Raw genomic sequence first — 19,765 nt, forward strand, 5'->3', positions numbered from 1 at the left:
AGTTAGGTCTAAAATTGTTGTTTTCCAAGAGAGAATGTGATACCTTCAGTAGGAGGGACACTTGATCCGTGAGAGGCAATTCTCTCCTGAGTGAAATGGATACTTTTTCTCTAAACACAACCTGCTCACCCTTTCACAGTGGCAAACTTTAGTACTTCTGAGGCAAGTATACATCAGCAGGCTGGCTCAGCCCAGCCCTGAGGAACCATGAATCACATTGAGCTGATCCTGTCAAAGATACACAGCGCATCACCCAGCCATGCCAGGAGAATTTTCTCTCACGTTCAGTCTAGCTCAGTCTTTCTTTCTCTGTGGCTAATAGGCCTCAGCACGCTCTGCTAATGATGTGTTTGTTCTGTGCCGAGAAACAGTGGTGAAATCAGGCTTTTGGAAAGTCCCAGCCTGTTCTTCTAATCCCAGCAAAAGCTGGGTCTATGGAGGGTGCCCGCTGTCACCCCCCCCCCGGCCATAAAGGACTGATATAGGAGAGTTTGAATTGAGCATATGTGTGTGGCTCAGCCAGAGAATAGCAGTAATGAGAGATCATGTGTGCATGCATTTATACATATATGTGTGTGTATGTGTGCGCCCCAGGGGCCCTTGCTAGAGAGAGAGACGGCGAGGGCCCGAGAATGAGCTCACTTTCAGCTCAGCCTGTCTGCCATAAAAGCAGAACATACTCTGTAAAACTCTTTGCCGATGTGAGTCATGAAAATACACAGGCGCCAAGTGTTTTATTAATTCATTATTGTGTTTTGGAAAATTCTAGGAACACATAGATCCCTTTTCAATCAGTTAACTTTTTCAAATGGCTGTATGAGATTTGGTTTTTTTCCCTGCTCCCTTTTTTGTCCTTCTTTTCCACAATTTTTCTGCTCTCTCTTCCCCCCCCCCCTGAAATGGCGAGAGGATGATGTTGTTTTTCCAATGCACTATTTAATTGATATACATAGTTTTAGGTCATATTAATTTCAGTTATTTTTCCTACCTTTCAATTTCTCTTTGCTATAACACTTAGTTTCCAATCTTGTGATCAATAATCACAATCGTAATCTTAATCATATTTTTCTGACCCATGTTTTCTTGTTGCTGTAACACCACCTGTTGATTTTCAGCCCAGCAATCAACAATCACAAATGTAATCATTATTTTAATCATCTTATTTTTTATTTGAATATTAATCTGAAAAAGCCATGCTTATTTCAGTTCTTTCCCAACCTATCTTTTTCTTGTTACTGTAACACCTGATGTTTTTCCTCCTTGGGATGAATTATTGTAATCTTAAATCATCTTTATTACCTTAATCAAAAAAAATTAAGAAAGCTTGAAGATTATCTTATCTTCATTATTTTAATAGTTACTTTTGATGATTATTTTGAGAATTATTTTGGCTGTTTCATGACATAATATATGATTATATTTTATCCCTTGAATATACAACAGTGAAAACAAAGCATTTCAAAGTAAATTAAGGTCGGTTAAAATGCCTGGATATGGAACAAGCAGTTTCTGGTCTTGATTAATAGACAGGGTGATTCTGATACAATTTTTAGTTTAATAGCCATTAACTATTTTAGTTCAACAAATTGTGAATTTATCTTAAAGGGGACATATTATGCAAAATCCACTTTTTTTTTTTTATGTGTCCCCAGTGTGTGTAGACAAACACAAAATATGGTAAAAGACCATCCCCTCGTTTCTTTCCTTTCCCCATCAATAGAATCAGTGTTGTTCAGGTTTGCAGTGCCTTTTGACGTCAAAAGGGGAAAGGTACTGGCCACACCAGTACTTAGATCCGCCTGAGTAGCTTAGATCCGCCCTCATGAGCAAGCAGCGCACAGTCCGCCATATTTACCTCCTCGCTAGAGCCGCTTGTGCTAACTTGAGAATGTCCCAGCTACGAGATAAACATGCCAAATGTTCTGTTGTTGGCTGCAAGAGCTGAAATAACCCTACAAAAATTACACAAATTCATCAACTAACCATTACGAAACATCCCGGCGCATTCTTATTATTGTGATTTCTGCCGGAGTCTCTCCTTGTTCAGGGTCCATCTCAGGTTCAAACATGTACGGCTGAACTCCGGTGTTGTCAGTAGCAGCCATATTGGTTCTCCTGCATTGTTGTCGCCAGGGTATCCATGGCACCAGCAGGAAAGGCACAGCCCACTTCCAGAAAGGGGTGTGGGGAGCAGCAGCTCCTTTGCATTTAAAGTTACAGACACTAAAGCAGCCCGTTTGGAACAGGGCTACAAAACAGGGGTATAAAGGCATGGTAGAATAAACGATCTGTGAGGTATTTTGAGATGAAACTTGACAATCATATTCTGGGGACACCTGAGACTTATGTAAAAAGGGGCATAATATGTCCCCTTTAAGTGTGGAAGGCTGCCCTCCTCCACAATTTCGAATAATTTATTCTATAGCACTTTGGTCTCTGGGGTAAACTCGTTGACTACGCCGATGTGTGGCTTTGAATGGTGAGCTTTAAATGATATCTGTTACATATGGAACAGTTCTGAGGGGTCAAGAATGGAGCTGAAGCAGAAGTGGGGTTTGGGGAGGGGGCAATGTGGGCAGGGATGGGTTAGAGGGTACATAGACGCAGATGAAAACCAGATCCAGTGAAGAGAGGGAGGGGGGAGATGGCAAGGCCTTGTTGTGGCTGGTTAGGGGCATGTGCCTATCTGCAGAGCTCCTTCTTTAGACGTGGCCAACTGAGATTGGATGCACATGTGGAAGAGTTTACTGTAATGGAACTCTAAATTAGTGGTGGTTTGAAGCTGCCTGCAGCAATAGGCTGCAATTAACTGGCTCTGCTGAAAGAAACAGAACCAGAAAGAAACTGGAAGGGAGAGTGTGTTTAGTATGTATGTGTATGTGTTGGACAGATGTGTATACTGGAGCCATGGAAGAAAGGGGCACATTGGGAGAGAAAAATATTTGTTTTAGCATGTTTAATGCATTAGATTCTTATAAAAGATTCTCTTTTAACTGGGTTTACGTGCGTGTATGACTTGGAAAGAGATTTCTCAGGGCTTAGTTGTGTGGATTACAGTAGACCAGTGTGCATTTGTTATGGAGCGAGAGCACAGTTTACCAGTATGTGTTCAGGTGTGAGTATTTAATGTGACAGTGAGAAAGAAACCATTTGAATGTATGTCTTGGAAAGCCCAAGTTTCTTTCCTGGGCAGAGAGCCATCCCCCTAGTGCCCCCCAGTGCCCTGACTCCGTCACTGAATCTGCCTCCTTTTTTCTCCACTCGTAGTGTTTATGCCGAGTTTATGAGCAGAATTTTTCCTTTGCTTATAGCCCTTATTCACAAACCACAGTGCTTCCAAAAACGCTGGATTCTTTAGCTCAGATCATTTTTCAAAAACCAAATTTAAACAACAAGCCGCCAGCACCACCCACTCATAAAATCACTCAAGGGGAAGGGGAACAAAAAACGGACACTCAAGTCATGAAGAGGGGTTCTGTCTTATTGGAAAGCCTGACATCTAGAGAGACAATGCATATACTGTAGTACATACACTACATGTAAAAATGTTTGAACACACCTACTTATACATTATTTTTATTAATTTGTTTTCATTTTAGAATATTCAATTATGTAGTGAGCATAAATAAGTTAAATCTTATATTTTAACTTCTTCAAAGTATAGCCACACTATTGCAAGCGTTCCCATGTATGGGTGATTCTCATGAAAACTGTCGGGAAAATGATCTTGTCAAATTGAATCTTAATTCATTTTTTTTTTTTTTTATTGTTTATTTATTTGCTGTAAGAAAATGAACCCTGCATTTCAGACCATTAATATTTTTTTGATTGTGACATTATTTTCAAGACACTTAAGCACATTTTAACACATTAATATATATTTTTACAGTCAAAAATATACTAATGTACAATTCTTTTTAAATATAAATCAGCGACAATGAAAGGCAGAACCAAGGAAGTACTATGTACAAATACTTTACAATATCAATAAAAAAAAAAAAAATCACACTGCGGTAAGGGATAATTCACCCAAAGATGAAAATTCACTCATCATTTACTCACCCTCATGGCATCCCATATGTATATGACTTTCTTTCTTCTGCAGAACACAAATTAAGATTTTTATAAGATTATTTCAGCTCTGTAGGCCCATACAATGCAAATGAATGGGTGTCAAACTTTTGAAGCCCCAAAATCCAAACAAAGAGAGCATATAAGACTCCAGTGGTTAATACATGTGTTCAGACATGAAATGATAGGTGTGGGTGAGAAACCAATCAATATTTGAGTCATTTAAGTCATATATTCTCCTCCCTGCCCAGTAGGGGGCGAAATGCACGAAGACTGTGAATCACCAAAAACAGAAGCAGGAGAAAGTGAAGGGAAAATTACTTAAATATTGATCTGTTAATCACCCACACCTATCATATTGCTTCATTAGAGTACTTTATGTTGCCCTTGTGTGGATTTTGGAGCTTCAAAATTTGGCACACATTCACTTGTGTTTTATGGACCTACAGAGCTGAAATATTCATCTAAAAATCTTCATTTGAGTTCAGCAGATGAAAGTAAGTCATACACATTTGTGATTTTTGGGTGAACTAATTCTTTAATGAGAATATCATAATGACAATGTTTTTTGGCATTGCGGTAATGAGAATTTTGCAGGTAAAATATGCGTAACTGTCATGATAATGTGAAATAATGTCACACAATTAAAATAATCTAAATGGCTTAAAGCTGATGTAATTTCTGCGACAGTGAACATAATTGCCAAAATATATATTTTTTTCAAAACAGCTTTCCGAATACGCCTCTCGTCTTCTGTTGTTCAAACCGTCAGGTAGTCCCGCCCCCAACTCATACCATTGGTTGAGTAACGTTGGTGGGGCGGGTCCAAGCGGGTCACTCTAAACATACAGGAATTTTATAGTGCCACAGAAACAAAGCGTTTACAGTTTTTGAGTAATTGAACCTCTAAATGAACTGTAGTTGCCCCTGCATATTAAGCTGGGATAGAAGGAAATAGTTACATACTTCTGCTCTAAATAGGGTTCATTTTCAATATGTAAAAATATCTCTTTTTGGAAAGAATTGCAAATGTAATTTACATTTGCCTACAAAACTCATTTCAAGTCTTTAAGCATAAGTTTTTAGATCAAAGTCAGACCTCTTACTGGTTGTGTATGTGTGTGTATGAGAGGCTGGGTCTCTCAGGCATGGAGTGAGATTTGAATTGACTGTTTTCCATGATTGTGGTGTGTCCGGTTTCACCAACAATGCGGGTAACCTCAATTTCAACCTTGTTGATCGTTGAAAATTAAAACTGAAAGGAGGTAGTGACAGAATGGGAGATGAAAGGGAGAAAATATGTGTGTGTGTGTGTGTGTGTGTGTGTGTGTGAGAGAGAGAGAGAGAGAAACTGAATAGAATAATTATGGAAAAGATACAGAAAACTTTGGACAAACAATCACTTTTCACAATTAAAGGTAATTTCCATGCCATTATAGTGTCATATCCCAAACTCTCGCCATCAGTTGAGCCAATGTTGTTGTGTTGGGCTGGTCGGGATGCTCATACGAACAAAGCAATGTTTTGATAGCACCACAGAGTATATGTACACTTTTTAGGGAAATCAGCCTACGGTACATATGGCTTACTTATAGTTGTTTCTTCTTATTAAGCTAGGATAGGAGATGTATTTTAACGCTGAAAAAATTACACACTTCAGCTTTTGGTTTCTGTCTTTCATTTTCGTCAGTGGAGCCTGTGTCTGGGCCTCAGGCCTATGGGGAGAGAGGCTGAATGTTGCAGCGCAGGGCTGGGAGACTGGCAGTAAAAACAGAGAGGCTCTTTCTTGTGGAGTTTGGGTGATTTAAATCATATGGAATCGCCTGGAAACACCACAAAAGTCTGGACACCTTTCAAAACTGTGGAGACAAGGGCTCTCTCTCTCTGTTTCTTTCTCTCTCCCCCCTCAATCTAACTTTTTCCTAACCACTCTTATTTTCCCTCACTTTATTTCTTCTTTTGCTCCCTCTTTTTTTAACATATCGCCCCATCGTTTTGCCTCAGACTCCACCCCCCTCATAAAAATTGTTATGATATTCTTATGGAAGAAATAAATGGGGAAAATACTATACTGAAAACCAATAATAGCTGAAACTTTTTGTTTTTCGTGATGCTGCATACACCCTGAAAATGGTCCGCATGAATTCCAAGACAACTGCCATATCGATCAACGCAACATAAACAAAAAGTTATGAGTGCACGAAAGCTGAAGTCTATAATTTCTGCACAATTAGCCCATCTAGTCTTGATGTTTACAGAGTATATGGACACACGTGTTTTATCATTGATTATTCTTCGTTCATATTCTTAATTTGTTATGTTTTTTCTCCTAAAGGCGCATCCTTATATAACTGAATGCTGAACTGTGACTCTGGCTGAGACCATCCCATAGGCCATTGGAGCGAAAGACAGGCCCAACCAGCCTTTGGCAACCAACCGTCACCATGGCAACCAACCGGGAACGGCAGGTGGGTCACATGACTGGCTTCCCACCTGCAGTCTACCCCTTTGCCTTCAATTCCATGCGGAGCCACCCCCCTTTCGACCTGCTGGCCAATAGCAGCCTGTTTGGACGTTTCGGAGCAGATCTTCCCAAAGAGATGGCAGCATTGTGTGAGTGTTTTAACTTATCTGAATTAGTCTACCACAGTCAGAGAGGCTATGTTCGGAATAAAATACTAACTTACCGCTTATGAAAGACTTTGAAGTGTACACTATATACACTATAAACAGGACACGATACGTTTCAAATAAAAGTATGTTACATTGTTGTCACGTCACATGACCTCAGTGTAGGTGGAGTTCAGTGTGTAATGTCCAGTTATCACCTCAGAATTAAATATTATTTTATTCAAATTTTGCCATTTTAACCACTATTTTGTTAACATGTCTTATTCTTTGGCAGTCCAATCAAATAATACATGTTTTTAAAGGGGCCATTTTATGAGGAATCAATTTTTCCTTGATATTTTGACAAATAAGAGGTCTATCTACTAGGGTTGCATGGTAGCCCGGTGCTACAGTAGTATCACGATACTAAAGTTACAAAATACTGCCGGTGCCACAGTATTTTTTAAATGGTGTTTTCACTAAACATCTTAATTTGAATCAGACCTATGTCTGCCATAACATTAAAATATAGTCTTTTTGAGTGGCGTCCCCTTTAAGAGTGCAAAATGTTGTTTAGAATTTGCTCATATGGTATTGTTTATTTTTCAATGTGTGGTTTTCCCATGCTTCAAACACGTCTCAGCGTGTTAATTTGCTAGTTGTGCCTCCTAATGGATAATATGGATTTAAGTAAAACTCTGGAGAGTGAGAAGCATTTCATGTAGCAAGATTTGGAATTATTTGGGGTTTTGCCTGATCAGACCGGGAAAACCCACCTGCCGTAAATGTCGACAGAGATTTCAAGCCAAATGGGGAAACACCATAAATTAATGTTAACAAATTATACATCTTTTCAAAGGTCTAAGGGTTCAACATTGATATGCGATCTCTGTTTCACGATAGCAATGCTCCAGAAACAGCAATTTAGTTATTTGTGTCAGGAGTACAAATGAAAACATGCATTATCAAAACAGGACTTCATACCTTTGTTATGAAAACGCGATTGACAGATGAATCCAGTTTGCCACACTTGGGTCAATTGTCCATGACAACCATTCATTGAAAAACATCCAATAGCACTTTTTAGTGATAAATCTGAGAAATATTGATATATTCTCCATTATTTACATGAAATCTTGCCTGAAAGAATTACCCTTCGTCGTCGTTCTTCAACAAACTATGCAATCTGAGCAGCATTCATGTTGTAAAACTGTATATTATCTTATATATCAGAGTCTCGTAAACAAAATTAGCCTGTCTCCAAAGTCTATTTTTAAAAATGCGGCAAAGTTTTATTCATAATAGCTGAGCAGTTTTTGTCGTATTTTGAAGGCGGAGCCTTAATTTTACTCTGTATACCGGCAGCGATTTTACAGAGAAAAAAGCTTGCAGGAACCTAATTTTTTGTTAGATCACCTTCAAACTTCTTTAGACTTGTTTGAGAACATTGTATTTCTGTGTTGTCTTGGCACTTTTATTATTGTTTTTTTTAGATTATAAAAACAAGTTCAGCACAAAATATTTCCATTACTATAAACTTCAGCTTCCCTAACTTTAAAACATAACAACGTATATTAATTCTGAATTCTGAACTTGGGAAATAAAGCCCAAAGTGTCTTCTTTCAAAAGATACTACAACTGTGTCCAAACTCCAAAGTGTCCAGTAAATACAGGTATGTCATTTTCATGGTTTGTGCTCAAAAAGGGGGTGCGTATAATAATGAAACAGCTGCTCAAAAGTCTTTCCAGTGTTACAATATCTTTATTTTAATGTTGCCAACATTCAAATAATCACAGAAATAATGGAATAAAAGTTTAAAATCTTTTTTAAGGCAGCAAAGATTTTTACATCAAACTAAGAATGTATTGGGTAACAAGTTAGTCCATTTGTGCCTTCTCCCCGTTCTTACATCAGTTATTTTCACCACTTCCGGAGCAACAATTGGAATGGCTAGTTTCTAAGAACCACCTTTGCTATGACAAAATGTGTTAAGAAGTAACACTATCTTGTGGTATCATGATACTCTTGGTATTGTGATACTTTAACTGGTATCGTATCGTAAGAATCATAAGGAATTGTGACAACCCTACTTTCTACTATAAAAATATACTGTGAATTTCAGAACTCAAAACAAAATCCCCAATGCAATAAAAGCATTTATTGAAACCAAGCTGCCAAAACGCCTCGTTCTCTACTTTTGATATCACAAAGGGTTCTCATTCATTTATGACCACCTCTACAGCAACAACATCAATGCCAACTTTACATCATCGCACCCTTGGCCACACCCAATGGGGGCTCAGTTCGTACACACAGAGAGAGAGAGAGCAGGACAAACAGGTCTAGTGTAGCCTAACTATTCCTAAACACCGCCCATCTGCACTAGTTTTACATTTACATTTATGCAGTTGGCAGATGCTTTTATCCAAAATGACTTACAGTGCACTTATTACAGGGACAATCCCCCCGGAGCAACCTGGAGTTAAGTGCCTTTCCCAAGGACACAATGTTGGTGGCTGTAGGGATCGAACCAGCAACCTTCCGATTACCAGTTATGTGCTTAAGCACACTACGCCATCACCACTCCTTTTTAATTGTTATACTAACCATTTTTAATTGTTAGTATATGTAAACACGCACTAGTTGGATGTCTTTGACAGTTTTGATGCGTTTACAGCGATGTGCATTTCAGTGCAGGATGATACTGGATACTGATGTGTGTGTTTGGACTATGTGTGTGCATCATGTGGATGTGTCTTCAGTGTATTTCAGCGTGGATTGCATGTTTTTTTTACTCGTACCAGCGCGATTGCTTGTGTACCAGTCATAAAACGATTCAAGCTTTGCTAAGGAATTGTTTTTGAATGATGGAGAAGTTAAAACACTTGGACTGTATCAAAAACACAAGTAAACAGTTCCATTTCTCTAGCCATGTTCTCTGTAAAAAGTTACAATTCTTAGATGTATTTTTCAACACTGCAGAAAAAAATTACTAGCTGGTTCACTGAAGTTTCATAGGGGCTGCTGTTTTACATCTTACTACAGAGCACAGACTGTGTATGTATGTGTATTTGAATATTTCTAATGTCATGACTGTTTGATAGTTTATGGTGCTGACACACTGTTTACAACGGGCGCATCCGCTAACGCGACACAATGCAATGACTTAAGGCTGTCTACACCGGGTGCGTCGACAAACTTTCTAAACCATTTATATTATACAGCGCAAGCAGCACAAAATGCATTGGGACATTGTTGCAATGGACGCTTTCATGGTAGGCAGCATCATTGATTACAATGGGTTCTATTGCTTTCAACGTGAGTCTCGCGTCTGGTGTAGACAGGGTGTGAGTGCGCTTGATAGGAACAGTTTTATAAATTCAGATGCAATTTGTTGGATGTGCGTTATGTGTAAATCCTGAAATTGTGTTTTATAAATTGTAACACTTTACAGCAGATGGGAAGGAGAACACAGGGAAGCGGGTTTTCCGGGCTCAGGTGAGACTTTTAATCAGCCACTTCAGTGCTTTACAACTTCACAAACTCATCAGCTTAATAGGCGCGTAGTCACAAACAGACTACATTAAACACAACAGCTTCAGTAGCACCATGGCCTTCCTTGTGCCAGTCTCCTCTCTGCTGGTGGTGTGGTTGCTTATATGCCGCTCTCCCCATGCTCACTGGAATTAGAAACAAGTGTTAAACATAATCTAGCTCAGGTACAAGTGCCCTTACCGCTTTCTGTCTCCAGACGGACGCTAGACCACCCCCCGCTGCCGCACAAATGTTGTGGTCTTTTTAAGTTTGTTCATTCTCTTCCTATTGAGTTTCAAAAATGTCTGAATTTGAGGGGCTGCATGATATTATCCAATCATAACAGTGGGCATTTGTGTTGACATTTAAAGGAGGAGCTGAGGCCAAAATCGAGTGTACAGACTAGGGCTGCAACTAACGAATATTTTGATAATCGATTAATCTAATGGTTTTTAGAACGATTATTCAACTATATGGCAATTATTGCCATTTCGTTTTTGATTATTGATATATTAATGATTAATCATTAGCTCTTATCCGATTGTTCAGCTTCTGCCCCGGCTTAAAAGGTTGTATTAATCGTGCTTTCTAACAATAAAGAGGACAAAATCATCTTTTAAAAATACCTCTAAATGACATTCACTGAATTAAAAGGGAAAAAATACTTTTTCTAAGTTTAATTCAGTAAAGAAATTCACTGCAAAAAAAAAAAAATCCTATTGTTATGAAGTGTTTTTGTCTTGTTTTCCATTTATAAATGTCTAATAATCCTTAAAACAAGATACATTTAATTGAGAAGCAACATATAAGATATTTAGACTTGCTTTAAGTGGATGTATCTTAAATATACAGTAAGTGTATTTTGTATATAAGTGTATTTTTTACTTGGTTATAATTCTGCGAGTGCAGTAACGTCATATATACTTACATTCAAGATCTATTCTCTAAAAGTCTAAATATCTTATATGCTGCTTCTCAGGTGAATGCATCTTTTTTAAAAGGATTTTTAGATATTTTAAAATATTTGTATTTTTAATATTTGATTCAACATTCTCAGATAACAATTTTTCTTCTGCAGTATAGCTGCTAAAACAATATAAGTTGTATTAAATACTACCTCTCTCACCTTTCTGTTCACTTCAATCCATCTTTAACCCCCCAAAAAACAAACTCTCTCTTATTAATAAAGCTGCGTATGCCAATTTTCTTCACGATAAGAAATGCACAGTGACATATATTCAATAAAACGTGAGCCATCACGTTATAATCTAGCTGCATCAAGTGCATGTGCTTGAGGGACGAGCATCCCTGTGACAGTGTGTGCATCAGCCGGATGCATTTTCAACCTCTCTCCCTTAGATCTGGACGGTTTGCAGTTATATACATGACCTGTTTCCATTTTATTTTAACTTTAATAAAGCTATAACGCTTTAAATATAACTGCATTAAAGATGTAATGTCGGGGTGTTTCCTTTAAAGACGCTTGACACACAAATTTAGCTCCAGCTCCACTTATTCCACAACGAGAGTGCTTCTTTATTTACTTATTTTGTATTTTTGCATTATAATTCCCTCATACTTTGCGATCTACATAAGCTGAAGCTGTTTGGAAAGTTTAGATTGCATCTGGAGTGTGAGATGTGTAATTCTTCTTCTCCTAAGTCAGGCGCGAGCTGCAGTGCTGCTCTCATCATTAGAGTTTAAATCGATCTGATGTCACATTAAATTAGATCAAACGACTATTCGACAATTTATTATTGTCGACGTTGTCGATAACGTTGACTAATCGTTTCAGCCCTAGTACAGGCAGGGCCTGAGACAGGGTGGAAAATTATCATTTATTACTAAACTATAACTGTTTTAATGCAAAAAAAAACTAAAAAAAAACTTTACTAACATTATCAGTGAACCTCAGTGAAGATAATGAAACTATAAAAAAGAGCATTTCATGGCCCATTTTAATATTTAAAAAATCGCTTCCGATGTTCCTTGCAAGTTGATCCCATTACATTGTGGCATAAAGTATTCAGCACGGTGTCCTCTGTTGTTTACTGCAAATGTAGTATGTTAGTATAATAGTATGGTGGTATGCTTTTCCATTCATAGCCATAAGAATGCTTGTTTGTTCATTTGTTTTGCCTTGAATGTGTTAGAAAAATATAGAACAATCTTTTAAATAAATAAAATGAGAGCTGACACTTTAATGTTTATTTGATGTGCCTGTAACTGTAATGTTCTTCACTTATTCAAGTTTCACTAGCCATGTTCTCTGAAAAAATTGTAAAAATTCTTAGGGGTATTTTTCAAAACTGCAGAAAAAAAAATGTCTAGCTGGTTCGCTCTAGTGGCATGGGGGCGCTGTTTTACATCTTACTACAGAGTACAGACTGTGAATATATGAGAGAGAGAGAGAGAGAGAGAGAGAGAGAGAGAGAGAGAGAGAGAGAGAAGGTAGAGAAAAGGGAAAGAGCTCTCACAAAACTATTCTATTTCCATGTAAGTTTTTTGTGTTACATTAATAGTTTCATATTATGTTTCAAAAAAATCTGTTTCAACAAGATTATATTCATTATATCACACCCTCTGGCAGTTTAGATTCAGAGTGTGTTGTAAGAATGTGTGTTGTAAGAATGTGTGTGTTTATGAGGCTGTGGACATTTCTTGTTTAGACAGTAGCTTAAGAGAAAAAGGTAAGCCACAGACATCTGAAATCTCATCTAAGACCTGAGGGGGGAATCTGTTATGGTTTGGATGGTAACAACAAAGCAGAAGACTATGAAATGTCAAACGCCCCTCCTCAAAACACACATGCACTCATACACACTCCTCACCGTCTCCTGATGTGCCTCTTTTTCTCCTCGGCAAGTCTGAACAACACTCTGGCCTTTTAGAAGTCAGTCAGTACCCACCCCTCCACAGCGCCCACCTAATCCAATAGGTATTTACTGAAAAAGAGAGAGATGGGGGAGAGAGAGAGAGAGAGAGAGAGAGAGAGAGAGAGGGAGGGAGGGTCGATGGAAGCACCTGGGGATGACGTCCTAGTGCGGTGGAATCCAAGAACACACCCCGCGGTGAAAACACACTGACGGACACACAACAAACAAGCCCTCTTTGTCTGCCACTCATGGAAATGAGAAACATACTTCACCGTGCATATGCACTCAGCCAAAAACATAATTGCCTTTGTGGAAAAACAAAATACTTGCATGAATACTACCCATGATCCTGCAGAGACAGAGCTGCCAATCAGAGAACCGTCTCAAACTGCTTATATATTAGTACATATTGGAATATTGTGCATGTATTGTTTCTATACTTATAAAATTGTAATATATACTTATGAAAAATGCATTGTTTTATAGTTGTAATCAAACAGCTTAAAATCAATAGTTCTAGTTTTCCATTGCTTTTGCTTCAAATCAAAGTTTATGTTGTTTGACGAAGCTGTTTGATTATGTTTATAGCTTAAACTCTTTTATGAAGGATTGTATGAAATCCCTAGGGAAAAAATAAATGAAGTGGAAAAATACTTCCAGAACCAAGACAGCTGAAAAAGTGGATGCTCTTTATATGTAATTGCACTCCATCTAGCTGTTTCTGAATGCAAGAACATCAAATGAAACATCTCGGCCTGGAAGAAGGAACACAACTGCAACTCAACCCAGCCAAGACCGAACTCCTTGTCTTTCCAGCCAACCCTGCTGTTGAACACAACATCACCGTGCTACTACAGTAACGCCTTCCAAAATGGTCAGTAACCATCGATAACAAACTAAATTTCACAGACCACATCTCAAAGACCACAAGATCATTTTGATTTACACACTACAATATCAGGAAGATAAGACCTATCCTCTCTGAACATGCCACACAACTGCTTGTTCAGTCACTTGTCATAACTAGACTGGACTACTGCAACGCTCTCATTGCAGGCCTTCCTGCATGTGCAATTAGACCCCTGCAAATGATCCAGAATGCAGCAGTACGTCTGGCCTTTAATGAACCAAAGAGAGCACATGTTACACCACTCTTTTGTTTTTGTTTTGGCTTGTTTTCCCATATAAATATCTAAAACTCATTTAAAACAATGTTCATTTAGCAGCTATACTGCAGAAGAATAATTGTTATCTGAGAATGCTGAATATAATATAAAAAATACAAATATTTTAAAATATCTAAAAATCCTTTAAAAAAAAAAGATGCTTTCACCTGAGAAGCAGCGTAGAAGATATTTCGAGTTTATTTTCCCTTTTAATTCATTGAATGTTAGAGGTATTTTTAAAAGATGATTTTGTCCTATTAAGAGCTAATGATTAATTATTGCAATAATCGCTGAATAGTCAAATAATCATTCTAATAATCATTAGATGAATTGATTATCAAAATAATAGTTAGTTAGTTAGTTGCAGCCCTGCAGTACTATCTGCTCATTATAAAATCAAGTCAAGTGTGATTAATTGAGTACATTTTTTATTGCATTATTTCTATTATTAATCACGCTAAATTAGCAAAGTAAACTTAAATGAATAGTCCTTTTATTATATAAACTTATTTGTGAACTAGAAATTATTTCTGTCTGGTTCTGGCCTTTGCATATCCCAAAGGCACATCGGGCCAAGACCACCGAGGCCCTCATTTGCTTTTGGGGACGGCGTTTGACATTTTTTTTCGACAGGCACGTCACAAGTTGTTTTACTGAGTCATTCTCATCGCTGGCTCTCAGAGTAGTGAAAACAAAGGCAGTCGAGCATCGGCCCAGTGCTGTTTTTGCTTTTTTTTTCAGGAGTTTGTTTAACAGGCCTCTTCATTGTTGTCAGAGCTGTCTGTGGGCTAGACTGCAAAAATTCCCTGCTCATAAAGGCTTGATGTACCAAGCCCTTTAAGTGTTAGTGAATGTGTGGGTTTCTGCATGATAATGCAGCATGCTTCCTTAGACCAGTGTTTCTAATGTCCCAGTGAAGATAGTAATGCTTTGGCCTGTTTTATTTAAGTAGCAACTATACTGACAGGTTTAATTACCCTCCAAAGCTGTGCAGTTGCCGCACACTGCCAGGACAAGAGAGAGAGGGATGGATGGATGAAATAACTTGCCTGGTATGGGAAGGAAATTCCATTTATAGTGGCCTTTAATGGCCATTGCTTTTACTTTTCAGTTCATAGAGCCGCTGCACATGTGGTGCTGCTGGTCACTGTGTGTGAGGCTCTCCGTGAGGCTCCACTGTGTGGGAGTCTTACGTGCCGGCGTGCAGAAGCCGTTATCAGTTGATCCCTGTCATTATCTGAGGTCTTCAATCAAACAGTTTGAAGCCCATTACCAGCACTTACCATGTGATAGCATCTCGGCTGAGCCCTCAAACGCTCCTGAAACCTTTTACCAATCAGGAGAGGAGGCCTAGCTCTGAGCCGCCAAGAGGGATGTTTTGAAAGGCTGCTCGACCATTTCCTTGAACCAGACTGAGACCGTGTGGTTCTAATCTAGTACTGCTGCTACGGCTCTGTATGCAGCTCACTCTCTCTCTCTCTCTCTCTCTCTCTCACTCTCTTTCTCTTTCTCTCTCTCGCTCTCTTCCTCTGCACGTATCAATGATATTAGTTTCCTTTTGGCTTGCGAGCATGACTTTTTATTATTGTGACTGGGGCCAATCTCTTGTGTAAAGGCATTTGTATTGTATAAAAAAAGAACAATTTGCTTGTTCCAGCTTGTCATCCAGAAAATAGGAAAATATTTTGTGAATCAGTATAGTCACTTATTCTCACACAAAGATAACACTTTACAATACGTTTTTATATGTCAACATTATTTTACACAGTAGTTCTAATCGTGATCTCATTAATTGGTTGCTGTTTATTTCTAAACCTAAAATTGGTTTAAAATGTAAATGCTAAAACAAGTAAATGTTAACATTAGTTGATGAGTCAGTAATGATTTTCTTTCTTGTCCAGATCTAGAGTTAGGGTTAGGTCTCTTAAAAAGCTGAAAATGTTGTATAAGAAGAAATATTGATAATTGTAGAATAGAATAATCTTTTATTATTATTTATTTTAAGCAGTGAAACAATTGTATTTTAAAATATGGTTAATATTTGATAAACGTTTGTCCACCAAATCAAAGTCATGTGGTGTAGCCAACATGTAGGTAGCCATTTAAAAAAGTTATTAAAAAATATGTGAAACCAACGTGGACTCAAAAGTGTACATTTCTACAAACTTGACACATGTTTTAATTTCTTTTAATAATTATTACTCAGATATTACACTCAGTTACCCTAATGCATAATGAGCTAAAATGACCTAACAATGTATTTTGTAAACATTAACCAAGATTAATAAATGCTGTGAAAAGAGTTTGTTCATTGCTAGATTATGATACCCAATGTAATAATAAATGAACCTTATTGTAAAAATGATACCTGCACAAAAAACTAGTAAAAGTATACACCCTACCAACTCGAGACCCTGTATGGTGCCGTGTAAAAGTGCATATGTGCACGGTTATGTAATTGAGACCATATTTGTTGACGCACTTGAGTATGACAAACTGTGATTTAAAAGGCCTGGCAGATGTCAAAATGAGGCATTGCAGAGTGAACATTGATTGCACAGAGAAAAAAAAGATCATTCTTCCCTTCCAAGAATAATAATAAAAAGTAAATCAATATAAAAAAGAAGAAAATAATGGGTAGGTGTAAAAAGCTGATGTGTGTCTAAAAGTACAACAATGTGGCTCTTTGGCACCATCAAAACATTCCTGTTTGTTTGAGTAGCCTGTCCAGCCCAGCAAAGCCACATAAGCTCATCCAGTGGCATGATTTTTGGGCAAATATTATTTTTTTTTGCAATTCGGTGTAGTGATGCTAAAGGCGCTGCAATTACTCACTTCAGCTTTAAAAGTCCAGAGCACAAGCACTGCATTGTATCTGATTATTTATTTACTGCAAACGTTTCCCATCAAAGTGTTGGTACTTCTCCATAACTGGCATGAGTTTGTGTGCGAAAGGGATAAAATTTACACAAGAGTAATGCTTATGCCTGAACACTTCTCCATTTCCTATAATATTCCACCTTCTTTCATCTCCACTGCGGCTTTTCTGCTGGGTTCCTCTCCGTCACCCTTCATCGTCAGTACTTACCATTCAGCTGTAAACAGATTGAGAAGTTCAGGTGGATGAATCAGATATCTGAGGACCTCGATAATCTCCCTATGCATTTGCAAATCCATTTTCTTTGTTGTTTGATGATTTGACTAAGTGGTTCGGCAGGAAGTAGATGAACTCACCATGATAGTTGATAGGGATTCATCAGATACGTATTTATCATGTTGCCCAGTGGTTCACAACTGGTTTTACTTCAGGACCCAGATTTTATATTGGACATCAAGTGGTGACCCGACACAATGAGCCAGTTTACATGCACCAAAATATGCAGATAACTCTCAAAAATCAGCTAAATTAAAATATCGGTCAAAGATTAGATTTGAAATAATAAAGTTATTCTCTGTGGCCAAAAATCGGCAAATTTTATTGTTTATTTTTTTAGCCATTTATGACTTTACAACAATAAAGGAAAGCTGTTTAATGACATAACACATTGTCGGCTTACAGTATTTTGCATAAACAGTGAAAGAATGTGCATCTAAACGGACTCCGTATCAAAATTGTTCATCATACAAAACTGAATTTCATTGGTTTAATACTCTTGGTCGGCAGCCAATAATTTACTGCACAGAACTCATCTGAAGATATATTTGCACCAAAGTACCATAAAGTTTGACTGGATGCAGAGTCTTTGACGTCAACAACAAAAGACACAGGAGGTGTTTTCTCTGCCCTTTTTTGTTGATAAGCCCATCTATTTTGCTATCCTAACTATGCATTATTTTATGGGTTGTTGTATTTCATTATTAGCATTTAGCCTTTGTTCCACGCTGTCCATGACCACATCAGAACAGACATGGAACCCAATTTTGGGTCGCAACCCACCAGTTTTAGAACCATTGATGTAAGCTACACATTTTCCACCAATAATATTTCAGATGCCAGATGGGAAGTGTCCATGAGAACCAGGAGATTTATACATCAAACTGTTTACAGAATGTTTCAGTGCTTTGTTGGCCATCATTGATGCTGGATTGTTTTGGCTATAACTCTCCAGTAAGGTGCCTGCATTGCTGTAATCACATATGCAATGCATGGCTTTAGCCCTTTGTGTAAACAGGAATTCATGAAGCCTTTGTTAATATTTTGGCCACAGCTGACTCCCACATTTGTCTGTTTTTTTTTTCCCGGAGAGTTGGCGTAACCGCAGTCTGAGTGGGAGACAGAGTCAGGACTGGTCTCTCTCTGCCAGGTCATTAAGAGCTCAGTTTGGGAATTTTGCAAATTGTTCACAAATGGAAACTCGGCCCCATTCGCAGTATCCCTAAAATCCGCTGGATTACTTTTCTCCCCTATACACCTTCTATACTCCTCCATGCCTATGTGGATTTCCTTCCTTTATCCCACCATTCCAGGGAGACAGGCTATAGCAGAGGTGAGAGACAGTGTGTCAAGAAGACGAAATGAGAAAGAGAGTGTGAGTGAAAAAGTGGGCCGGTATTGAAAGGTAAAGAGTGCATTTGCATTTTAAAATGATGACAGATGAAGATAAAGAGGCCTGCGTTGAGAGGAGGCGGAGCTTCACCATTTCTATCAGGCAAGACTGGGCACGTGCAGTATGAGGATTTTGCCATGGTAAGCGGGTAGGGGAGGGGCTTCCTAATGGACTTGTCCAATGGTATGTGGCCTCAAAACAAGGGGGAAGAGTGGGCAGCTATTCAGCAGTCAAAATCATAACTACAAAACATGTGCGTTCCAGTTTTGAATAACTCATGTCAAAAGTCATGAGAATACTAAGAAAGCAAGAACACTGGCATGCCAAGTGAGAGAGAAAGAGAGGCACAGAGATAGAGTGAAGGCTTGTTTGAGAGATGGCCAAGTTCGATAAAATTATGAAAAGTCTCACTGTTTCTTTTTTGTGCGGTTATAAACACGAGGAGGCCGGGGTGAGGACTGGAACAGCCTGCCTTCTCGCTCTGTTCTCCCCTCTGGTCTTCTTGGAGTGACACTTCCAGTCTCTCAGGGAGATGTATTGTGTGTACGAGTTAGATGTCAAGATGAGATTACATGTCTTTTCAGAGCTGAACACATGTATGATTGTGCTCGAGGTGGACGCAATGATGAATGTCCGAGCGATGGCATGAACAGACTCTCTGAGTTGTGAGTTTGGAACAGGTTATAAAGGGATAGTTCACCCAAAAATGTTTATTCTGTCATTTACTCACACAAATTGTGTTCTAAACATGTCTAACTTTCGTTCCTTCATGGAACACAAAAAGTTATGTAAGGCAAAATGCTAGGCTCAGTCACCATTAACTTTTATTTTGTGGAAAAATGCAGTGACAGTAAATGGTGACTGAGGCTAGCATTATACCTAAGATTTCTTTTTGTGTTCTATGTACCAAATGGAAAAACATTAGCATAAGTAAAAAATTACAGAAATTAAATTTTTGGG

The 19,765-nt window shown here is 38.2% G+C and overlaps 1 protein-coding gene across 2 annotated transcripts in view; it reads left to right on the forward strand.

Annotated features, from left to right (window-relative positions):
* LOC127628514 (retinoic acid receptor gamma-A-like) overlaps positions 1 to 19,765 on the forward strand; it is a 68,405-nt gene that overhangs the window by 11,486 nt on the left and 37,154 nt on the right. For both annotated transcript variants that reach the window (XM_052105308.1, XM_052105306.1), the window contains exon 2: positions 6,407 to 6,684. In XM_052105308.1, the coding sequence (XP_051961268.1) occupies positions 6,516 to 6,684 (169 nt within the window). In that variant the 5' untranslated portion in view covers positions 6,407 to 6,515. The remainder of the gene's footprint in view (positions 1 to 6,406; positions 6,685 to 19,765) is intronic.

The sequence above is a fragment of the Xyrauchen texanus genome, chromosome 35, assembly GCF_025860055.1.
Source record: "Xyrauchen texanus isolate HMW12.3.18 chromosome 35, RBS_HiC_50CHRs, whole genome shotgun sequence".
In the NCBI taxonomy this organism is placed as follows: Eukaryota; Metazoa; Chordata; class Actinopteri; order Cypriniformes; family Catostomidae; genus Xyrauchen; species Xyrauchen texanus.